We start from the raw sequence: 23,693 nt of genomic DNA, 5'->3' as shown, positions 1-23,693 counted from the left end.
TAGTATTACTCTTGGGTACTGTCACGATCTAAACTTATTGTATTTTGAACATGACAATTAAGTGAATTTTATGTTTTGTAAATATGTAAAGATATTCCACGTAATATTTCTTAACCTATGTCATAAAGAATAAATATACTATAGTCACTGAATAATTTTTTAAAATATGATACATGGTAAATATAGTTGTAGTCTCTACACACACACACACACACACACACACACACACACACATATGTATATATACATTTTCGAGAGTTAATTTTTCTACGCTCTTAATGTCTGTAAGCTGTTCTGTGCAAAAGTCGCAAGCCCCATACTTAGATAGACAATTTTTTTGAAGGGCTAGTTTAATAGTATGAAATGAAGTTACACTACAGTTTATAACATTTTATTCGTACCGCTCAAGTTGATGTCTGTAATATTAGTAATTAAAAAAAAGTTGAACGATGTACGGGGCTAGAAAACGTGCAACAAGTCGTCTGAAATCCACGTACAAAAAAAATTGCACGCATTGCAGCTACATAACTAATATCAGCGTATGACTTCAATGCTTTTGATAAAAAGGTATTAGTACGTGGTTTTCCGTCAACTAATGATATGTATGTCTATCTGTGAATGCGTTTGTAAATTAACATTTGAAATCCTGAACTTTATATCAAACAAATAAGTAAACATTAAAGCGTGTAAATTCATTACATTTTTTAATTGTTAGACGAAGAAAATCATGAATATTATTGAATATTACATATTTAGATTTAGGCTGTGCATTAATTACGAGTTTGTATTTCTTAATACATCTTAACTACTGAGAAAAATCTCACTTCATGGGTTGACTCGATCAAGATTGTTTACATTGTTTTGATTTTCATTTGAGTTGTAAGATCTCAAAGTTATTTCTCAATTCCCACTTTTTTCCTCATCACAGAATAAAGCAGGCAAATATGTAAGCTCAGCGTTGAGGGCGCAAGAGAGAAGAGCCTATAGCCAATAAAAGTGTAGAAAAGTTACTTGAGAAAGTATACCTGTGCGTGTTTGGGAAGATTCACCCCAACTGCACATAGAGAGATGTGCACGTTTCTACTCCGACATAGAGTGTTAAAAAAATGTTTGTTTTTTTATTATAAAATGAATATTTTAAACTATTGTTCTCAACACTGAGAAAGTATAAATAAAGCTTAAATTGTAATAAATTAGTATGAATTTTCATAGCAGAACTATATCTAGTACTTTTAAAGCTACTTGTAAAGGCAAGTGCAATATATTCTTGAAACTGAATATTGTGTACATGTCAGTAAAAAAAAAATGCTCAACTGTTGTTAAACAACCATAGCAACATTTTAACAATTACTGTGTAAAAAATATTGATAAATGCAAAACCTAGCATGGTATAATGGGAGTCTTAAGAACGTGACAATATATTACAAATAGTGGGATAATTTGTACAGCAATGACTTCTTAAAATGAAATGACTTTGTACTTATATAAAACGACATAATATATTAGATATAATTAAGTTACCGTTAATAGATATTATGATTAAACAATATAATGCATTACAATTAATAGAACTGACGATATAGGTACAAATTTTGAAACTGCAATTTAAAAGATTCTTATAGCTTGTAGTCTAATATTTGTAGTAGTATAATTGTACCTTTTAAAAAGTCTCACTATAGATGAATATACTATCAATTATCATCTCAATGTTTCTTAAAAAAATCTTAATGACTTGTATAGCTTTGTGCACTGAGCAAAAATTACAGTAGTCTTTTTATATTACATAAAAAATTTAGATTAAAATAAAATAAATAGTATACGTCTAATACCACCTTATTTTTAGCAAAGAGGTCCGAAGACATGGAAAAGCTCTCATCATGTGTTATTTGCCTTGTCCATCGAAGTACGAAGATGTGGATCTTGTGTGGGCATCTTTATAGTTGCGATTCTTGCCACAAGACGAAATACTGATTAAGAGGAATACCCGAAACAAGAAGTATCGAGTGTCCAGTATGTCGACAACTAAGTTTGACTAGAAGCGTATTTTTTAGTCAATTTTTATCTCAATAATCTTTAAAAAAAATAAAAACAAAATGTTATTAACAGCTACTTTGAAAAGCTCGTGCAATAGTCACTGAAGTCATGTAAATTTAATTTGTTGAACAAATCATAAATAATATTAAGAATAAAACTAAATACTCAGATGAATTGTTTAATCTTTTTTTCAACCTATGTTACGTAAAGTGTAAATGTTATTATACATTTCAATAAAAATTGGTTTTGTACGTGTATTACAACGTATCAATTTCAATCAGTATATCACTACCATGTTTTTCAATATATAAGAATGAATTATATGATACACCAAAGATATTTTATAAATTTATGAAAAAAGATTCAACGATATTTAATTATTTATGTCGTATAACATACATTACCTTAGCTGGCTGTCATTTCTCATGAAAGATTTATATTTGTTGCCATTGATCAAAAGTGCTTTAGTATTCAGCAGGAAACAGATAAGTTTTTGAATAAAACAAACATAAAAAGATATATACAATCTGTTTCATAGGTCAGTATAAATGTTCGAATTTTGAAGATCGGCAAATGTTTAACAAAACGCGCGTCTTATTTTCTTCATCATCATACATCGCTAATAAAAAAGTAACTATCGGTGGCTTGCGAGACTTTTGGTTTTTTGCGCGTTAAACTTCACTTTCCTTGGGGTTTTGGAACAGAACGGACGTGTCACGATATTAGCAATCTAACCTAGAGCTTTGGATCGTTATATTTTTTCCTTCGACGTCTCATCGTCATCGACGAAAAAGTTTCTACCGTCTCCCAACGAGATCAAACGAGGGTGCTCACTACACTTCAACATCGTCTCCCCGCGAGACTCAAATTATTTCGTGGCGACGAAAATGCGGTCCTGCCTGGCCAGCAGACCCGAGAAAGCCGAGCGCCAGCTCGCATAACCAGACTCTCCCCCTTGGGAAGCTTTCGAAGCTCACGACTTTAAGGTACATTTTCACCTCATGCAACATACACATATTCACATACATACTCACAAGAGCGATCGCTGTATCGGTTATTATTAACGACTGTATCACATTCTTGTATGTTAACACGAACAATAAAACAGGTTTTTTACCGAAAGGTTTTTTTCTGTAATGAATATCTTTTATTTACATCACAACTAACAACTCATAAAATAACCAATAAACAATAATAATATTGAGAGCGACGCTTACCCCTAAGGTCTTACTCTCATTGTGACATAAAAATTGAAATTTAAATAGTTGCCCACGCTACACAATCCTTTCTGTATGCTGTTGAACGGTTGCTCGCGAATGACAACTTTTTTTTGATATATATATATATATATATATATATATATATATATATATATATATATATATATATATATATATATGTGTGTGTGTGTGTGTGTGTGTGTGTGTGTGTGTGTGTGTGTTGTTTAATTAAAAAGGGACTAATCGTGCATACGATGTTTTGTGTCGTGCAGAGAGTTGTGGAAGTCATGCAATTGCGTGTAGGAAATTTTTGTGATAAAAAATTGGTGTGCAGAAAATGTTTGTGGAGACTAATGACTGTGCAGGACCTTAGTGTGCGACAAAATAATCATTACACTACGTGTAAAAAAGCATTGTAATGAAAAATCAGTGCGTCGAAAATTTTTGTGTAGAAAATTACGGTGCAGAGCTTGCATTGTGTATCGTATTGGGGGTAAAACTGTGTGGAGAGAATCATGGTGAAGTAAAGTTATGGTATAGAATATTTTTGTGGGGATGTTGAGCGTGTACAATTGAAATGTGCATGTGATTCTGATAAAAAACACGTGTAAAGAATTTTCGTAGGCTAACACACAGTGTTGAGTTTGAATGTTGCCAATTTTAATGCGCTCACTTTTTTCGTGCATTAAAAATATGTAAAGTATTTCTCGGTGCTAAAAAATGCCCTTGTGTAGGGTTGAAATGTGCACAGTATATGGAGTCTCCTCGGTTGAGCACTCATCCCGTGCACCTACACGTATAACATGTGAGAAAAAGTTGCACCAACATTTTAAGAAAAATCCCGTTGCGTATACATGTTCCACAGCTATTTTTTCAAACAAGACAATGTTAAACATGAAAAAACAAAAACAAAAAAAACATCAGAAAGAATGAAGGCAAAATAAATGCATTTGAGGTCTTACGGTACTTTCCCCTTTATGAGAAAAGAAACAGCGTATATGATACACAGTCACTCGGCCCACAGTGAACAGTATCCAAGCGAGGGGGTGTTGAAATACCAGCCCGAGACTTTTATATGTACTATATACATATTATGAGACGTATTGTACTTGTATACGCGGTTGGGTTGACTCACCGGCGCCAGAGAGTCCCGATTGAGATCGACCGTCGAGACGAGGCTGAAGGGCAGCACTTGCGAGTGAAAGACGACGTCCCGAGCCACGACGAGGCTGGCCCTTATAGAGTAGCGAATCCTACCGTACAGTCCCTCGAAGCTACATGGCACCTTATCAGGTAACTCGAGGCTGAAGGAGTAATCACGGCTACCGGTCACCTCGACCCGGCTCGACGACTCACCGTCTACGCGAGTCAACAAACCCTATATATTATACGTGTTTCTTTTCTTTTTTTTTCTCCATCGTTACGTAAATATAAATCACACACTTACCGCCAAAGATGAAGGGCTCGAGGTGCAAGTAGCCCTCCTCGGCTGCGAATTTTCGCCGGATGCCGGCTGACCGGTCGGTGAAGCGCACTCGCGCTTCCCCCTTGCACCTCACGCAAATCCCTGAAAAAAAATTTTTAAAAAACGGCACTTGTCGACATCATCGGTTGCATTAAAAATATATATATGAAAAAATCGAGAAATAGGAGGGTGCAACTCATAGAGAGGGACATCGGATTGGTATATTACCTAGAGCATCGATCGGCGCCCGCAGCCTCAGCCGGACGCACCCGGTGACCGTTTTCCCGGCTACAAACACTCCGTTGGCGTTATCGAGGACCACGTCGACGCGCTCGAGGCCGTAGCTGAAAAAACGAGCCCCCCCGAGGGTGAGGGTGAAAAAAATGCAATGGGGTTAAAATGTGCCGATACAACCTCGCGGGATCGGGCCCCGTGGCTGGTGCCATTTCGCTCTCGGGGTCCATTGGCGTCCCGTGACTTTGCGCGCACACAAATGGAAATTCAACGAGTCACTCGCGGTGGTTCACGCGAGGGCAGGCACGAGCACACTACCATCCGCGCGCATCAGGGCATATACGCAAAGCACGAGGATTAAGGACACGTTTTGTCGGCTATACGGCAACGGTATAACGACGAAAAATCCAAAATTCAAGGGAGCGCAGGCGCGTGACGGGGACGGGAGCGGCGACGGTAAGGCGAGAACGCGTGTATCCTCGTATATATAGTGAGCTGTTCAATTGTACCCCAAGGAGAGGGGGGAGGGGTGGATGATGCGTGGCACTGGTGCTCTGCTTTTTCTCCTCCTCCGCGTATATGTACTTATCTCTCTCGCGTTATTCGAAATGTGTGATGCGGTGGCCTCGAGCTCGTTTACTTAGCCGCGTGTTTTTCTCTCCTCGGCCTTGGACCCTATACCTCGGATCAACTCGCATAACTAACTACTTTTCCCTTTTTTTTGTTTATACCCTTTGGAGATTTTAATGATTTATAATTTACATCGTTGACTATACAAATTGATCGATAGACTGACGGGGGTTGATTTGTCTTTCTTTTCCACGCGTGTCTCGCAATTCGCAAGTACATTATATGTACAGCATTTTAATCTTTTTGATATAAAATTATTGATATACGTGATTGATGTTTGTTGAAAACAACTGGCCCTCCCAATGGAAATCAACTCATTTTCAATGATATGAAAAACAACGTACAATAGCTCTTTTTGATGTGCATTTATATTAATTGACGTTTTACCTACACCAACATCCTGATTTTTGCTAGTATCGAGTTGTGCCGTCACATAAAACACAAATGTAAAACCGATGAAATACGGTTTTTCCATGACAAGATGAAGTTCTAGCTTCCCCGAGCGTAAACGTAAGTAATACGAGTAAAAATATACGGTGTAATGAGATACGCGAGCATCAAGTATCTCATATATCGCTCTAAATTTAAATGTACATGTATGTATATCGTGTGCAAATGTAGAGAGAGAAAATCTGTATAGGTATTTGTATCGTGTCATCGAGCAATAAATTGTATAGGAATACACCCATAAATGTACATACAACGTGTATAGGTATACGTGCATTGTGCGGATCGAACCGTCAATCGGGCGCGCATCGCGAACCATCAGCCAAGATATAGGCAAAGAGAGCAGAGGGAAATTAATTGTGTCGTCCCCTTCTTCGCTTCTCTTCCATTGTCAAACCTGTGTGAGTATACTGTACACATAAAATAGAGGTTTCGCATTGTCGTGTCACAGGGGAGGAAATGAATTCGCGTGATTGGGGAAGGGGCGCGCTCTCGAAAGTCGATTTTTGCGGTTCCGCGCTAGTTAGTTTGATTGAAATATAACGCACGGGGAGGGGCAAAACTTTTTTCGCGTTAATTAACGCGCGAGCGCGACGAACCCGACGACGGTTCAATCCGATGATGCTTCATCGACACTTTTTAATTATCTGCATCTCTATGTAATATACTTTGTTCCTCCTGTCGTGTCGCCAACTGAACCACCTTTACCGCGTTACCACGTTTTTTTGCTTTTCTCCCCGCGTAGACTCTCTGGATTATTAAAATTAGTTCCAAAAACGGGGAGGCAAACAGTGGAGCGTGAAATTTCAACGCATTAATATTTAATGGCAAATTATACAGAGTTTATTTATAATATAATATGACATGATGAACAAATTATTAAAATTCGAAAGAAAAAACTACATCTTTGTTGTGCACCAACATTCTAATACACAAATAAAATACGATTGGGACGTTAACTTGTGACCAGAACAAAAAGTTTGGCCATTCGTGTACAGTAAAAAAAAAAGAATAATTTTTAGTAATTCAGAGTAACAGGATACAACTAATTGTAGAGAAAATGTTTTTGGCACGTTATATTTAAATATAAATCCACACAATGGAATATGTACACAAAATAAAGCCTCTCACATTTTTGGATCAAAGTTATTTATTAATTTAACAATGTGTAGTTACACTTTTCAACTGAGTAAAAATATATACTCCATTTGTCAACACTACAGACAAGTGCGATACTAAAGAGACTGTATGTGTCTGTGTGTGTGTAGGTACATATACACATTAGAGCTCTTTTAACAAATCTACAGGGAAACAAACAGTGTCCAGTTACATCAGCAACATTTCCAAATCACCAGAGGTTGCGGAAAAGGAAAAGGGACAGGCGGAAGGGGTTGGACCGTGACACGTCTGGCGTAGCCAAATTGGCGAAAATCGCCCTCGTTTTTCCTGAGCCGCTGATTTATAGTCGACGCGAGAGCCTCTCCCCCGAGAGAGAAGGAGCTAACTATACACATGCAGAACAACAGCCATACACCATCAGCGGTGGCACTGTAGCAGTATGGAGTGGAATGGTACTTTCAAGCCCGAATAATAATAGTTTCTTGTAGTTCCGCCGGACACCGAGGCCAATCCCATAAATTTCAATGACAATAATTATTTGCCTGCTCGCCCTTCCCCTGGAGGCCCGCCGTGTCTCTCTCCCCCCCCCCCCGCCCCTTCATTCATCCGTTTTCCTATGCACGCGAAAGACGAATTTGCGCGAGATGTTTTTTTTTTTTTTTCCCGCCACTGCAATCCTCGGGCTATATACAATCGATACACTGCTTCAATAATGAAATTACCTCATGAATGGCGATTTTTATTTTATTTTTTTTAAACATCAATGTAAAAACAATAATAATTTCGTTTACTCAGATTACAAACAATTATATAAATAGATTTTCAAAACTCTACTAAAAACAAAACAAAAATTCAGTCACAACCCTGTCGATGGATATGACACTTCACCGATGAAACTAGATATTTTGTGTAATCAATGTTTTTCGAATGAACCAACAATTACATATAAGCCATGGACCATCAAAAGTTGTATAGTAGTTACATAAAATATAGTGATTGCCTACAGTCACGAGAAATGTACATTAGCCGCTTAGCGGGCTAATTGCCTCGTCCGGGTGATGGACGATCATGATGTTAACGAAGCGAGCGACGAATTGTCATGCTTCGTTAGACGATCAACGAGCAAATAATTAGCAACGAGTCTCGCTCGCGACTACAGAGCACGAATTTTCCCGGCACCGAGTGCGCGGGCTCTCACCCCTATTTCCATTTTTCATTTGGCAAAGAGCCGCTCTCTGTCTCGGCCGATTTACCGGGCGCGTTTGCTGATGCTTCTCCAACTTTTACGCTTCCGTGCAGATGGATTGACCGGTCCGATGCAGCTGCTGGCGATCACAAGCGCTTGAAAAACTGATTCCTCATGTTTATTTCAGCAATTTACGAAGCACCCGGGCTCTCGGTCTAGTTTTGTTTGTTGTGCTCTTTTCAGCTCGAGGAGGCAGCGGGTTCAGGTAAATTAGAATCTCCACTTGCTCTTTTCAACTGCTATGGTTTATTCTGTGATGCATACTTTTGTATGTTTTTACAAAATCGAGCTACAAACAACTTGCTACATGCAGCATTTAAAAATTAAAAAAACTTATTAATTATCATACAAAACTTATTAAAAAAAAGTATAAAATATAGACAGCATAATTGTTAATCAGCGTCGAGGTTCGTTACATGATTGTGGGTGTTTAATACATGGGCAATGGAAACTATTGTACAAAAAAAGAATAATGTTCAGAAAAAGGGCATGCAAGGTAAGGATCTATGCTATCACAATTTAAAAATTATGATTAAAATGTATATGGTAAAAAGAAAAAAAAAGTTTAAAACCTGTTTGAGTACTTTAAATGAAATAGATTTAAAACAAGATCAAGATAGTCAAAGTCAATGTCTCTTATGTAAGCACGAGATTTGGCATCTAATTCGGTAAAAATGTTATTGCTATTTGTACAAGTTAGCTGTTCATTCTTAGAATTACAATATAGTACTACATGTTTCGAGGTTGACGGTCTCGGATTCAAGCTAATATTTTCTTTGTTACAGTCAGTGTTGTTGAGCCTTCGCGAAGTACTCATTCTGTATTTTTCTCTTACAACGAAAGAAGATTGTCGGCTGCACGGATGATATTTTTCCTGGTGGCGATAAAAATCTTCTTTAATACTGAATTTTTTTCCTGCAAATTAAAACATTACCAATTAATATTAGTACAGGGAAAACTATAAATTTAAAAGTATATCGACAAAGCAAAATGAGCAAAAAGCGATATTGTCATGCCGAACAGAAAAAGAAAAATTTTTAGAACTTAAGTACATTACACGTGTTGTAATCACAAGCAATTGAGAAAATTTAACATCAACATTACATCAAGGCTCCATCGAATAAAAATTAGTTTGTAAACTTTAGTGCAAACCCACTAACCTGACCAAAAATGTATCGTGTAATACTCGAATACTAAATGTCCTACGTAGACGTTTCTTTCTTGTCTAAACATAGGTACACTTGTAAAAGTGAAAATGTACTTCTCTCCACGAACTCAATTTTCAAATACTCACCACAAAAGCAAACTTTGGGTTTGCCCAGCAAGGTATGAATCCGCAGATAATGCCGGCCCACGTTTGATTTGCGCTGGCTGCGATATCCACAGCGTTTGCACTGGTGCAACTTTTTCGCATTCCTCTGACCATTGCGGCAAGCTCCTGAGCTCTCGTCATCGGAGCTGCTGCTGCAACTGCTATCGTTGCTGATGCTGTTGTTTCTGCTGGTCGACGGAAACTCATCGCTGTACAAAAGGAACTCCCTTTTAATTTCTATATCTATTATGTCTAGGGATGATCCACGCTCGGGATATCGTACTCTTGCCGGGGGCCCGGGCCGGAGGCACTTTTAGAATTATTATGTATGCGTGTATGCGCATAGGTATATGTGTGTGTTTGTACGGTGAGAAGTTGAACACACTATAGATATACCACTGCGTATCGACTGGGGTGACTTTGTACTGCTCAACACTACTATTGTGGGCGCGAATGTTGCCAGCATTCAGGGACTCCTCCGGAGCTTTTGTTGTGTCCGTTAAAAAAGACCATCGCGAGATTTTTGTTGACAAAAACAAGAAACACGATAACTTGATTGTGCGGACAAACATTTGTCTTCGAAATCACGGGCAAGTCGGCAATTTCGTTTCGTTCGAGAAAAAATGCTATGCCAAAAGAAAAGCCCCAGTAACTTTATCACGGGAATAGACCTCGGGACAAAGGACACCAATAAAAATGAGAAATACTCGACTCACCTGCTCGTGGTATCCATATCCTCGAGCCCTGACTCGGAAAGCTTCTTGATCCGCATCCTGGTGAGCGTACCTTACGAGCAACTATTGATGATCTGCAGGAGTGCACTTCCGTTGACCTTGGAGACAATGAGCTAAACGGGAGCCGTAATATAGCAGCAGCTATGGGCGACGCCTAATTGCGTTCTGATGAGGTGATGTCTCTCCGCAGCGGTCCTACCGTCCTATCCCATCTACTGTATGCGCACACAGTTACCATGTAGGCGTGCCCGTGAACACCACTACACCTATGACATACGCAGGAAGACGAGCCTGAGCTCCGATATTTGGCGACTCCGTAACAAACAAGGAGACACGTAATAAACAACCAACCAATAACGTACCGATGCGCCTGGCTATGCTCTGTCCTTCCCCCTCTGGCGATGGACACGTGCTCTCTCGTCGCGCTGGAAAAAAACCGCACGTGCAAGGAGAATGTTCTCGCTAGTATTATGTATATACTACCCCACGCGTCCTCTCCTTTTTTCTTCGCGTGTGCTCTCTTTTGCACGTATATGCATATGTATGTGCGTATGGGGTCATCGAGACTTAATACACACTCCCTGTAACTACACTTAGATTTACCTCCATTTGCTTGTCGTATATATTATTTTCATGCCCTGCGAGGATGCAATTGTTATTGTTGAACGGAAACTTGTTTTTTTTAGGACTCCGTACAATAACACGGATTCTCTCTCTCTCTCTTTCTCCGTATTCCCTTATCTTTTTCCCACGAATTGGCCAAGGCGATACATCACGCCTTGAGCCTTTTGTCTTAACAGAAAATTCAAATACTTTCTCTTTCGTTGTAATGTTTTTAAGACTCCCCAAGGAAATCGTCCCTTGCAAGATTGTTCACCAAAGCCATAAAAATGTAAGTAATACACCAATAGCATGTTTATTGTCGTATACCTGACTCCAAGACTCCTCGTGCTTGCCCTGGTTGGATGCAAACCAAGTGGGAAGAGAATTTTTACTGCTCAAGGCGCGGTTAACGTCCCAAGATACAATCAAAAAATTTCTAAAGACAAATCGTGATTTTTTTTTTTTTTTTTTTTTTATTTAATACAGTTTACGTATGCGCCTCCGTATGCGCAATCGATCCCTTACATAATATACGTCATCATGTTTTTTTTTTTTTTTTTACTCAACTGGGGTAATTTTTCACAAATTAAGCTAGTAATTGATTATTTTAACTCCCAGAAGTTTCGTTGGAGAAAAAAAAAAAATATTTTCAGCCATAGTGCACCTTGAGCTCCAAAAAGTGAGTATACAATGCGGTTCAAAGAAAATGGACAGGCGATAAGGAGTTGCGAGAATTTGGCGGCTATACAGGGTGCATTGTAAGCACAGCACTGCTTCTGGAAGTTTGTTACACATATACGATACGTGTGTAGGTGTGACGTCGTCCACGCAAACCAGCGAAAGGGTCGAGGTGTGTGTGCACCCTTCACGGCACTAAAGCTCGGATTGGAAACTTACTCGCTTTTCTGTACACCACGTTACATGTGTGTACGTCCTCCACCCATCAGAGTATATATACGTTCAAGCCTTGTACTCCTGCACTCCCCGGTACGTGCCGAAACGACGAGATTTCGTTGCAGGAAAAACTACTTACTCCCACAAGGACCTTCTGTCCATCAAGTTTTTTTTTTTTTTTTTTTTTTAATTCACTTTTTTTTCTTTTCTTTTTACTGCATCAGCTCGCGTGAGCTCTGCCACGCTGGTGTATATATATTATACCGTATAGTAATGGTGTAAACAGTGATTGCAGCCAAGTTAACAACTTTTGTGCACTTTGGCAAGTAAGTACCTGCTCGTGTGTGATGTGTACAATAAAACTTGTCGGTTTAAGCAGCTACAAAAGTTTGTGTGGTAAGCCATGAATAAACCATGTTTAAACATCAAGTTCCGTGATAACAACAAATTGGGATAGGTTTTGGGCCGACAAAGAGAGCTACACTTTTGTATATACCTATAGGTGTACGCACGGCACGTGCAAGCAGAGTGTATACGTATAAAAAGAAGTCCCAGTAGTCCGAGTAAACGTACGGCGAAACGGGAGACCGCCAGAGACGCCAGACCGGATAAAGAGCGCCGGCGCTGTTGCTCGCAGTAGTGCAGGTACGGCGCAACAGCGACAGAGACACGAAGGGGGGGGGGAGAAAGAGAGAAGCTGTTGGCGGCGGTGGCCAACTCTCGAAATCGGGTTAGCGACGTAATTAGCACTGCGCCGCTGACGCTTGACAATAGGTATAACGTACAGGACTCGAATGGGAAGGAGGAAAGTTTACTTTATACTCGCGGAACCGAGTATACCTTTTGCAGCCCCCAATTTCCGCGAGTCCATACACATCCTCCAGCGGTGGCGATAAAACTTTTTGTATACGCGCAGCCCCCAGGTATATGTATAGGTACTTACACCTACACGAAGGAAAAAGAACGGTGTATGATATATACATTGCACATCTATATATATATATATCATACGTACACATTAACAAGCAGCGCTGTGTATAAAATACCGTCGTTGAAGAAAAAGTTAGTCTTTTCCGTGTGCTGCATTACCCGAACAGGACATTAATGGCTTGATTTTATTTCTCACTGGGGCTCGATGCAGGTGGCCCGAAAAGCTCGAGCTGCACTTGACGGCCCGGATATACATCGCGGCTCATCTCATCGCTTAGCCGGTGAAACATTTTCCTTTCTTGCCTTCGTACTTTACGTTTTTGTATACCTAACATTTTTCCTCCCGAGTACGCTAATTTATTCCTCTTCAGCGCCCTTCGTGTGTGTGTGTAGCTTATGTATTGATAGATTACATGCTTCAAACACCTTTTTCATTTGATTTTATGGGGATTAGTAGAAACTTTGACGAGCTTGCAAGTGAACAAATATACGTACGCGCTTGATTTTTCGTGACATTATGTTAATAGTTGGCTGTACCATCAACATCATGCGTTTTCATGATTTTCATTTCAGCAATGAACCCGCGTTTTAAAGTAGTTATAAATTCATCATCATCAGCTTGTTTGCTGCATTTCGAAAAATCTTTTCCTTTCTTATTCGTATAATACTTTTACATGATGATTCACACCTTTCTTTGCCATTCTGTTAAATGAATGTAATGTAAACGAGGTACAGTTGACAGTTTTTTTTTTTTTTTTATGTATATTAAGCTTATCCCACAGAATGAGCGAATGAAAGCGAAACAAAGTTCAGTTAAAGTGCGACGCAATCGTTTAAATTGCATCTGCCACCACAAAGGCCTACTGTGACTAATTTTTTTGCCCGTTTAGTTTATTTCGATTTGTGCGTTTATAAAAAATTTATTATTATTACCACGTGGCAATCGGTGCCTTTTTATTCGTTGTGTGATTGGTTGAAACAGATCGAGTGAAATGTTTGATGGGATTTTTCAAAGATCAATTGCATTAAATTGCCAAAAAAATATTAAAATGTATAATTAGTTTATTTAACAAATATAACTAAAAGTAATATAACTTGATTTGGAATAAAAATATATTCATGCGAAAAACTTTATTCGATTTAAGTAAAGACAAAGTGAAACTGCGCGTATATTTGGAATATCCTTTACAAAAACATACTACGTCGCATATATGAAAAAAAATAAAAATAAAATATTTTTACGTTAATACAGAACCATTCAAGTGACAATATGGCATTAAAAATGAAAATTGTCTTTAAGAAAAGATTTGTGTAATTATTGGTGACATAAATGTTACAAAAAAAAAAAAAATTAATAAAGTTGTGTGCTTCTTATATATAGTGTGGTGTGCTTATTGAATAATATAAAAGTGAGATAAAAATTATCCACAATAAGGCAGATCGCGCCAAGCACGTTCGACATAACTTTATGTTACTATTATTTACTCGTATGCTACATTTGGGGATTTAGAACCCCCTATTGCCTATCACAAAAAAAATTTTTTTTTTCAGTTATTTGAATGGCTGTATATTTGCGCATTATTGTGTTCTCTTTTGAAAAATTATTTAAACCCTTTTGTGTCCAACTTATTCTTTTTTTTGTATGCGTACTACAATAAAAGCCATTGAACATGCAATGTTATTTATTATGCTTATAATTTTCATCAGATAAGATTTTAATAGAAACTCTTAAAATTTTGTATATTTTTGAATCATTGTTTTGTAATGTGTATACCGTGTAATAAATGTTCCAATTGAAAGTTGATTGTACAATTTTGGAGCTACATAAGGATAAAATACTAATTAAGTACTTGAGCCTTCGAGACAACACTTGACTCCAACTTCCTGGTGCTGCACACAAATCTACAGCTTTGGTTACACCTGCAAATATTTAAAAAATTCAACAATTACTAACTATCTACAATGCAACGAATAAAGAATAATCCTTAGTTCGTAAGTAACTGACCATTAAAGATCTTGAATTCATCATCAATTTGCAGTAATTTAAATGCACTTCTTGCTCTCCAACCTTGCTCTTTTGCTTTTCTGTAATAAATGTCTCGCTTGTCTTTTGATGTTTTTCCCATGGTAAGTGATAACTGCAGCCGTATTTATTTTATAAATTCTTATTGAATCGGTATACTTGGATGAATAGTTAAGTTTTTTTTTTTATGAGAACTAAGTACCTATACTAAAGTATTGACGAAAGTCTGTCATTCGTGTCACGCGCAGCGCTCTCAAAAGTGACTGCCGAACTTGCTGGAAATTCGAATTGGCTATATGGAGCAAGACGCAAGAACCCAGATAACTCGACAACATTTCATACACCATAACTTGATAAATTAATCCTAAGCTATTTAACCCAATAACCCAACGCGCCTAAAAGCAGTATCACAAGCTTTAATGATTAATAAAATACAATAAACATTAACGCAAGGGCCAATCCCCACACAACCCGGGACGCTTACTGGCCGCTTTGTTTTTTAATATAATAAATAAAATAACACAAGCGCCAATCCCCACACAACCCGGGGCGCTTACTGGCCGCTTTGTTGTTTAATATAATAAATAAAATAACACAAGCGCCAATCCCCACACAACCCGCGGCGCTTACTGGCCGCTTTGTTTTTTAATATAATAAATAAAATAACACAAGCGCCAATCCCCACACAACCCGGGGCGCTTACTGGCCGCTATGTTTTTTAATATAATAAATATAATAACACAAGCGCCAATCCCCACACAACCCGGGACGCTTACTGGCCGCTTTGTTTTTTAATATAATAAATAAAATAACACAAGCGCCAATCCCCACACAACCCGGGGCGCTTACTGGCCGCTTTGTTGTTTAATATAATAAATAAAATAACACAAGCGCCAATCCCCACACAACCCGCGGCGCTTACTGGCCGCGTTGTTTTTTAATATAATAAATAAAATAACACAAGCGCCAATCCCCACACAACCCAGGGCGCTTACTGGCCGCGTTGTTTTTTAATATAATAAATAAAATAACACAAGCGCCAATCCCCACACAACCCAGGGCGCTTACTGGCCGCGTTGTTTTTTAATATAATAAATAAAATAACACAAGCGCCAATCCCCACACAACCCGGGGCGCTTACTGGCCGCTTTGTTGTTTAATATAATAAATAAAATAACACAAGCGCCAATCCCCACACAACCCGCGGCGCTTACTGGCCGCTTTGTTTTTTAATATAATAAATAAAATAACACAAGCGCCAATCCCCACACAACCCAGGGCGCTTACTGGCCGCTTTGTTTTTTAATATAATAAATAAAATAACACAAGCGCCAATCCCCACACAACCCGGGGCGCTTACTGGCCGCTTTGTTGTTTAATATAATAAATAAAATAACACAAGCGCCAATCCCCACACAACCCGCGGCGCTTACTGGCCGCTTTGTTTTTTAATATAATAAATAAAATAACACAAGCGCCAATCCCCACACAACCCAGGGCGCTTACTGGCCGCGTTGTTTTTTAATATAATAAATAAAATAACACAAGCGCCAATCCCCACACAACCCGGGGCGCTTACTGGCCGCTTTGTTGTTTAATATAATAAATAAAATAACACAAGCGCCAATCCTCACACAACCCGGGGCGCTTACTGGCCGCTTTGTTTATCATTTAAAAAAATAATTAACGCAAGTACCAATCCCCACACAACCCGAAGCGCTTACTGGCCGCTTTGTTTTTTAATATAATAAATAAAATAACACAAGCGCCAATCCCCACACAACCCAGGGCGCTTACTGGCCGCTTTGTTTATTATTTAAAAAAAAAATTAACGCAAGTACCAATCACCACACAACCCGGAGCACTTACTGGTTGCTTTGTTAATTAATATAATAAATAAAATGACACAAGCGCCAATCCCCACACAACCCGGGGCGCTTACTGGCCGCTTTGTTTTTTAATATAATAAATAAAATAACAGAAGCGCCAATCCCCACACAACCCGGGGCGCTTACTGGTCTCTTTATTTATTTAGAATAAATTAAATAACACAAGCGCCAATCCCCACTCAACCCGGGGCGCTTACTGGCCGGCTTATTTATTATACAAAAATTAATTAACGCAAGTACCAATCACCACACAACCCGGGGCGCTTACTGGTTGCATTATTTGTTTGAAGTAAGCATCAAATGATGAAAAAAGTCAAGCGCAACTAGAAAATGCTCTTTATAGTTTGGTGATGGGCATTCGTGTTATTACTTTATAAATTTTATTAATTTTCAAAATCATCATCTAACGCTCCGGAATGTTATTTCTTATTTCATTTATTCAATTAATAAACAAAGCGGCTAATAAGCGCCCCAGGTTGTGTGGGGATTGGCGCTTGTGTTATTTTATTTATTATATTAAAAAACAAGGCGGCCAGTAAGCGCCCCGGGTTGTGTTGGGATTGGCGCTTGTGTTATTTTATTTATTATATTAAAAAACAAAGCGGCCAGTAAGCGCCCCGGGTTGTGTGGGGATTGGCGCTTGTGTTATTTTATTTATTATATTAATTAACAAAGCAACCAGTAAGCGCCCCGGGTTGTGTGGGGATTGGCGCTTGTGTTATTTTATTTATTATGTTAAAAAACAAGGCGGCCAGTAAGCGCCCCGGGTTGTGTTGGGATTGGCGCTTGTGTTATTTTATTTATTATATTATAAAACAAAGCGGCCAGTAAGCACCCCGAGTTGTGTGGGGATTGGCGCTTATGTTATTTTATTTATTATATTAATTAACAAAGCAACCAGGAAGCGCCCCAGGTTGTGTGGGGATTGACGCTTGTGTTATTTTATTTATTATATTAAAAAACAAAGCGGCCAGTAAGCGCCCCGGGTTGTGTGGGGATTGGCGCTTGTGTTATTTTATTTATTATATTAAAAAACAAAGCGGCCAGTAAGCGCCCCGGGTTGTGTGGGGATTGGCGCTTGTGTTATTTTATTTATTATATTAAAAAACAAAGCAACCAGTAAGCGTCCCAGGTTGTTTGAGGATTGGCGCTTGTGTTATTTTATTTATTATATTAATTAACAAAGCAACCAGTAAGCGCCCCAGGTTGTGTGGGGATTGGCGCTTGTGTTATTTTATTTATTATATTAAAAAACAAAGCGGCCAGTAAGCGCCCCGGGTTGTGTGAGGATTGGCGCTTGTGTTATTTTATTTATTATATTAAAAAACAAAGCGGCCAGTAAGCGCCCCGGGTTGTGTGGTGATTGGTACTTGCGTTAATTATTTTTTTAAATAATAAACAAAACAATACTCAGGTATTGTAATCTATGATCAAATATGTAGTATATCATTTTTTCAAATAAGGGTAACTAAACAAAAAACGTAGTCAAGTCCACCGTTTATCTTGCACATGTGTGATGAATTACATTTCATCTAACATTAAACAATGCATTCAATAATAGTCATTTGTCAATTTATTAATTGAAAAGTGGATTTGTAGCCAGGCAACTGAGACATGAGCAGCTTCATGAAAATATTACGTCAAATAATGGTGAATATCAACCACCCAGATATAACGACTCAAGTTTAAATATCCCGTTCAATAGAAACATGAGGCTACGTAACGCTCAACTGAGCATCTCTTCAACATCTACCTCTCGCATATTTCCTGGTGTGCGACTACCATTGAGCAATATTCAACTGCAAAATTCTTGTCAACGCTCAGGTATTGTAATCTACGATCAAATAGGTAGTATATCATTTTTTCATATAAGGGTAACTAAACAAAATACGTAGTCATGTCCACTGTTTATCTAGCACATTATATCTGTAAGAAATTCCATCTAACACTGAACAATGCATTTAATAATAGTCATTTGTCAATTTATTAAGTGAATTTTCTCTGCAAACAGTGTCACGCTTGGCTATTAGAAACAAAAGAAAAAGAGAAAAAAAGCGTCAAGAAAAACAACAACACAACAATGGGGTGGAGAATAATCAGCCATCAAAGTCATGGAGAAAAAGACAAAACAAGAAAAGAAGAATGGAAGATGAAAAGAAATCCATAGAAAGAGTTGTAGAACAAAAAAATGTTCTTGAGCAAAAAGCTACAGAATCAACCAGAGAGATACAAGAGTTCCAAAGACGGTTGGATGATGCAGGTAATAACATTAAAGGAGTATAGCTTGCTATATATTACAGAAAACTAAAAAGTTGTTAAGTATTTAAATTATTGTATTTTGAAAACGTACATCTACATACATCATAATAAATAAGTTTATATCAGTTATCAAAAGTAAATATAAAAAAACTTTGTAATTGCATAGCATTTTCAGAACAATTAAAGTTTATTCTGAAACAAACACATTTACTAACTAAATATAACTTTTTATTTTTCTAATGTTATTACTGCTTGAAGAAAAACTATGAACTTTTTATGAAACATTTTATTTTGTTGATGGATAAACGGATCATAACTTATTTTATTCGAGATCAATGCAATTTCGTATGCACAAAATTTTTTTGCTAAAATGAAAAAATGTATAAGTAATTTAAAATTTTTATTGAGCTTAGAAATGTGTGTATAATGATCGGTTTTAAGACATTGCAATTGGCATGAACAGAAATAATGAAATTTGGTTCAAACGAAATCAAATTCCACATAAAAAAGTTACCACTTAACATTCTACAAAATTACAGTCTATACCTTCATGACTAAATAATTAATCGAAAAAATTAGAAATAATTGCAGTTCATATTTTTTTTTCAAGGGACTTATACTATTTAATAAAAAAATTTGTTTATATAAATGTTCGATAAGAAGCATCGAGATCCAATTATGATTCTTAGTTTGTACGGTTTTGGTAAAAAATTGGTAAATTTATATTTCTATTTGCAATCGTAGATAAATAGCGTTTTTCTATCGTCACTAAAGAAAATGGAATATTTTATATATTTAATTTATCTTGGAAAAAATTAACCCACTATTTCACTAATTAAGGCAACCAATTTGCACGATAAACAGAACAAGTTTTTAGTTATGTATTAGTTAATAATTTTTTTAGTATAATTTATTTTTACTTCATAAGCAGGGACTTCAAGGGATGTCTTATAGTGAAAAAAATTCTGCATAGGTACACCTGTACATTACAGTCGATCTTTTTTTTTCTCGTGTAAGGTTTCTGAGCAGTATTAATCTTCATTGTACGTATCACAAAAACTCATAATACCTTATCAATTATTAAATAATATGTCATAATACGTTATTCGAAATTTGTCATTGTATGACTTTATTTGTAATGTCAAATTCTAGAAGTGCTAAACGTGATGAAGATGTTATCCACGATTCTTAAATACTATTCATGACAAACATACGAGTATATTAATTTCTTTAAGTATAAAGAGTTAATGATGTTGACTTGGCAAAATACTACGAGTTAACAATACGTTATATGTATTTCTCACGTTTCAAAACCAATAATAATGTACGTAATTCATTATAAGTTATAAAAATTAATTTTTTGTGATCTCGTTTTTTACGCAAATGTGTGTGAAGAACTTTAAGACGGTGGACACTACCCGTGCTCAGCTGTCGAAAGTGTACTTTTACTAAGTGCATGAGAGAACATCAAATACTAGTAGTCCTGATAAAATGATCAAATTATGTTACACATTTTTTATAATTACTTAATTTTATTTATTGAACAAGTGGAGATGAGTTTTGAATCATCTAGACTTCCTGCCTGTGATCTTGTTTTTCGCGGAATGCGTGAAAAGCTTCAAGATGGTACATTCAATTCCAAGTCTGCTATTAAGAGTCCATATGCATCGAATATTCGATGAAATGTATGAGATAACAGCAGGTATCAAAAAAATAATGCGTTTAAAATTATGCATGTTAAGTAAAAACGGATCAATTCTTTAACATGAATATCAAATAATTTTTTAGTTTTAACCCAGAAAGTATTCAATATTACTGTCACTGATTGTGATCTTGCTTTTTTACTCACTACGTATTTATGTGTATAAAAAGCTTCGAGGCGGCAGACATGATATCAATCAGAGTCAGCTGTTAAGAGTGTACACTTTTAAGTACATGAGAAAACAACAGTATTGTAGTAATTATTATGAAGTAACAACTATATGTGATCTTGTTTTATGCGTACTTTTGTGCGTAAAAGACTTCGAGACGGAAGGTTTGTCACGGAATCAGCTGTCGAGAGTGCACTCCATGGAGTACATAAGAGAACAATAGTTAAAATTACGTTAAAAAAACGTAAAAAAGAAATTAGATTTTAATAATATAAAAAGACATCTTCATCACAGTAATTAAAAAAAAATTTTATATAAAAGAAATTGATTCATGTCTTCGTTACAGAAAATATTAATTTGATTTTGAAAAATATAGTGGTAGTTATTTAAAGGTTGATAATATTAATTTTTAGGGCCCAAAAATTAATATTATGGTGATTAAATTGAAAAACATTATTCAATGCTTAATAAAAAACAGTATGGTGTACGTTGTATTATGTAATAGAGAGATATGAAACAATTTAATAATAATAATGAAACGAGCTGTAAAAACACTCACAATTATCAAACAATGTACAGTAATACATTGAAAAATATGCATTAATCAAAAATTGAAATATTTCGTTATATAAATTGAAGAGTATAAGTATGAGAGTAGGTCTTTGAAAGGAGGTATCATCTTCATAATAAATTGTCATATATAGACCTTTCATTGTTTGGATAGAGGAAGAAACCAGTGCAAGTTTATATTGTGTTCAAAGCTTAATTTATTTATCCCAAAGTCCAGAGCCACTTCAAAATTGTATTTATTCCATTATTATTTTACAAGTAAATGTGATGCAATGCAAGTAGTAGAAAAAGTTACATTTAATATTATAAATCATGAAAAATTTTTTTAAAAAATCGTAACCCAATGTAATTGTGCGTAAGCACGTAAGGAGACCCAACATCGATGAATAGAATTTTATTGGGGGTTTGTGAAACTGTACAGTCATTATTGAGCGCTTATATAACGTACAAATTTTCATAAAATAAAGTAAGTGTCTGGAATACACTCTCGTATATTTTTCCTAAGCCAATAGTTAAAGAAAAAATGCTTAAATATAGTCTTATTAAAGCATGCGATCTTAAGAAACAATTACATAAAGTTAGGAATTGATAAAATTATGTAAATTATCACTTAACGATAATTTCCATACTAAATTTTCGATTAGAGATAAGTTAATTATTTCTAGATGTGTCTAGATTTGCTAATACTACTATGTCAAGCTTTCCACCCATCAATATTTTTGTCACTGATCTTATTCATAATTTAGTATCAAGTAAAAAACAGTAACATATATAAAAAACAAAATAGTATTACTCTTGGGTACTGTCACGATCTAAACTTATTGTATTTTGAACATGACAATTAGGTGAATTTTATGTTTTGTAAATATGTAAAGATATTCCACGTAATATTTCTTAACCTATGTCATAAAGAATAAATGTACTATAGTCACTGAATAATTTTTTAAAATATGATACATGGTAAATATAGTTGTAGTCTCTACACACACACACACACACACACACAGCCACACGTACAGCGCGCCATAAGCCGCGGGTAAAAAGCTTTTTCTTGATAACTCGGTTAAGCACTCAACCCGTGCACCTACACGTATAACATGTGAGAAAAAGTTGCACCAACATTTTAAGAAAAATCCCGTTGCGTATACACGTTCCACAGCTATTTTTTCAAACTAGACAATGTTAAACATAAAAAACAAAAACAAAAACAAAAAAAAACATCAGAAAGAATGAAGGCAAAATAAATGCATTTGAGGTCTTACGGTACTTTCCCCTTTATGAGAAAAGAAACAGCGTATATGATACACAGTCACTCGGCCCACAGTGAACAGTATCCAAGCGAGGGGGTGTTGAAATACCAGCCCGAGACTTTTATATGTACTATATACATATTATGAGACGTATTGTACTTGTATACGCGGTTGGGTTGACTCACCGGCGCCAGAGAGTCCCGATTGAGATCGACCGTCGAGACGAGGCTGAAGGGCAGCACTTGCGAGTGAAAGACGACGTCCCGAGCCACGACGAGGCTGGCCCTTATAGAGTAGCGAATCCTACCGTACAGTCCCTCGAAGCTACATGGCACCTTATCAGGTAACTCGAGGCTGAAGGAGTAATCACGGCTACCGGTCACCTCGACCCGGCTCGACGACTCACCGTCTACGCGAGTCAACAAACCCTATATATTATACGTGTTTCTTTTCTTTTTTTTTTTCTCCATCGTTACGTAAATATAAATCACACACTTACCGCCAAAGATGAAGGGCTCGAGGTGCAAGTAGCCCTCCTCGGCTGCGAATTTTCGCCGGATGCCGGCTGACCGGTCGGTGAAGCGCACTCGCGCTTCCCCCTTGCACCTCACGCAAATCCCTGAAAAAAAATTTTAAAAAAACGGCACTTGTCGACATCATCGGTTGCATTGAAAATATATATATGAAAAAATCGAGAAATAGGAGGGTGCAACTCATAGAGAGGGACATCGGATTGGTATATTACCTAGAGCATCGATCGGCGCCCGCAGCCTCAGCCGGACGCACCCGGTGACCGTTTTCCCGGCTACAAACACTCCGTTGGCGTTATCGAGGACCACGTCGACGCGCTCGAGGCCGTAGCTGAAAAAACGAGCCCCCCCGAGGGTGAGGGTGAAAAAAATGCAATGGGGTTAAAATGTGCCGATACAACCTCGCGGGATCGGGCCCCGTGGCTGGTGCCAT

The 23,693-nt window shown here is 37.2% G+C and overlaps 2 protein-coding genes across 3 annotated transcripts; both read right to left on the bottom strand.

Annotated features, from left to right (window-relative positions):
• Positions 1-8,873: 8,873 nt before the first annotated feature.
• Positions 8,874-10,685, bottom strand: LOC149375976 (uncharacterized). 2 transcript variants are annotated; one of them, XM_089592359.1, is made up of 4 exons: positions 10,424-10,685; positions 9,690-9,916; positions 9,556-9,615; positions 8,874-9,310 (listed from the first exon to the last, which is right to left on the bottom strand). In XM_089592359.1, exons 1-4 carry the CDS (start codon positions 10,477-10,479, stop codon positions 8,961-8,963), a joined length of 693 nt encoding a protein of 230 aa, XP_089448485.1. In that variant the 5' UTR covers positions 10,480-10,685; the 3' UTR covers positions 8,874-8,960. The 2 variants fall into 2 exon arrangements, with proteins under 2 accessions (XP_089448485.1, XP_089448489.1); XM_089592363.1 differs by lacking the exon at positions 9,556-9,615.
• Positions 10,686-20,513: 9,828 nt separating this feature from the next.
• Positions 20,514-23,693, bottom strand: LOC149375975 (arrestin domain-containing protein 17-like). Its single transcript, XM_089588427.1, has 5 exons — positions 23,662-23,693; positions 23,476-23,591; positions 23,230-23,349; positions 22,916-23,139; positions 20,514-20,522 (listed from the first exon to the last, which is right to left on the bottom strand). The coding sequence occupies exons 1-5, from the start codon at positions 23,691-23,693 to the stop codon at positions 20,514-20,516; spliced, it is 501 nt and encodes a 166-aa protein (XP_089444553.1).

The sequence above is a fragment of the Copidosoma floridanum genome, unplaced genomic scaffold (genome assembly GCF_036245765.1).
Source record: "Copidosoma floridanum isolate Cflo_tuat_1 unplaced genomic scaffold, Cflo_Japanese_pri ptg000001l, whole genome shotgun sequence".
Taxonomy (NCBI): Eukaryota; Metazoa; Arthropoda; class Insecta; order Hymenoptera; family Encyrtidae; genus Copidosoma; species Copidosoma floridanum.
Note: the sequence above shows the minus strand (reverse complement) of the source record. Positions and strands in the feature narration are given on the sequence as shown.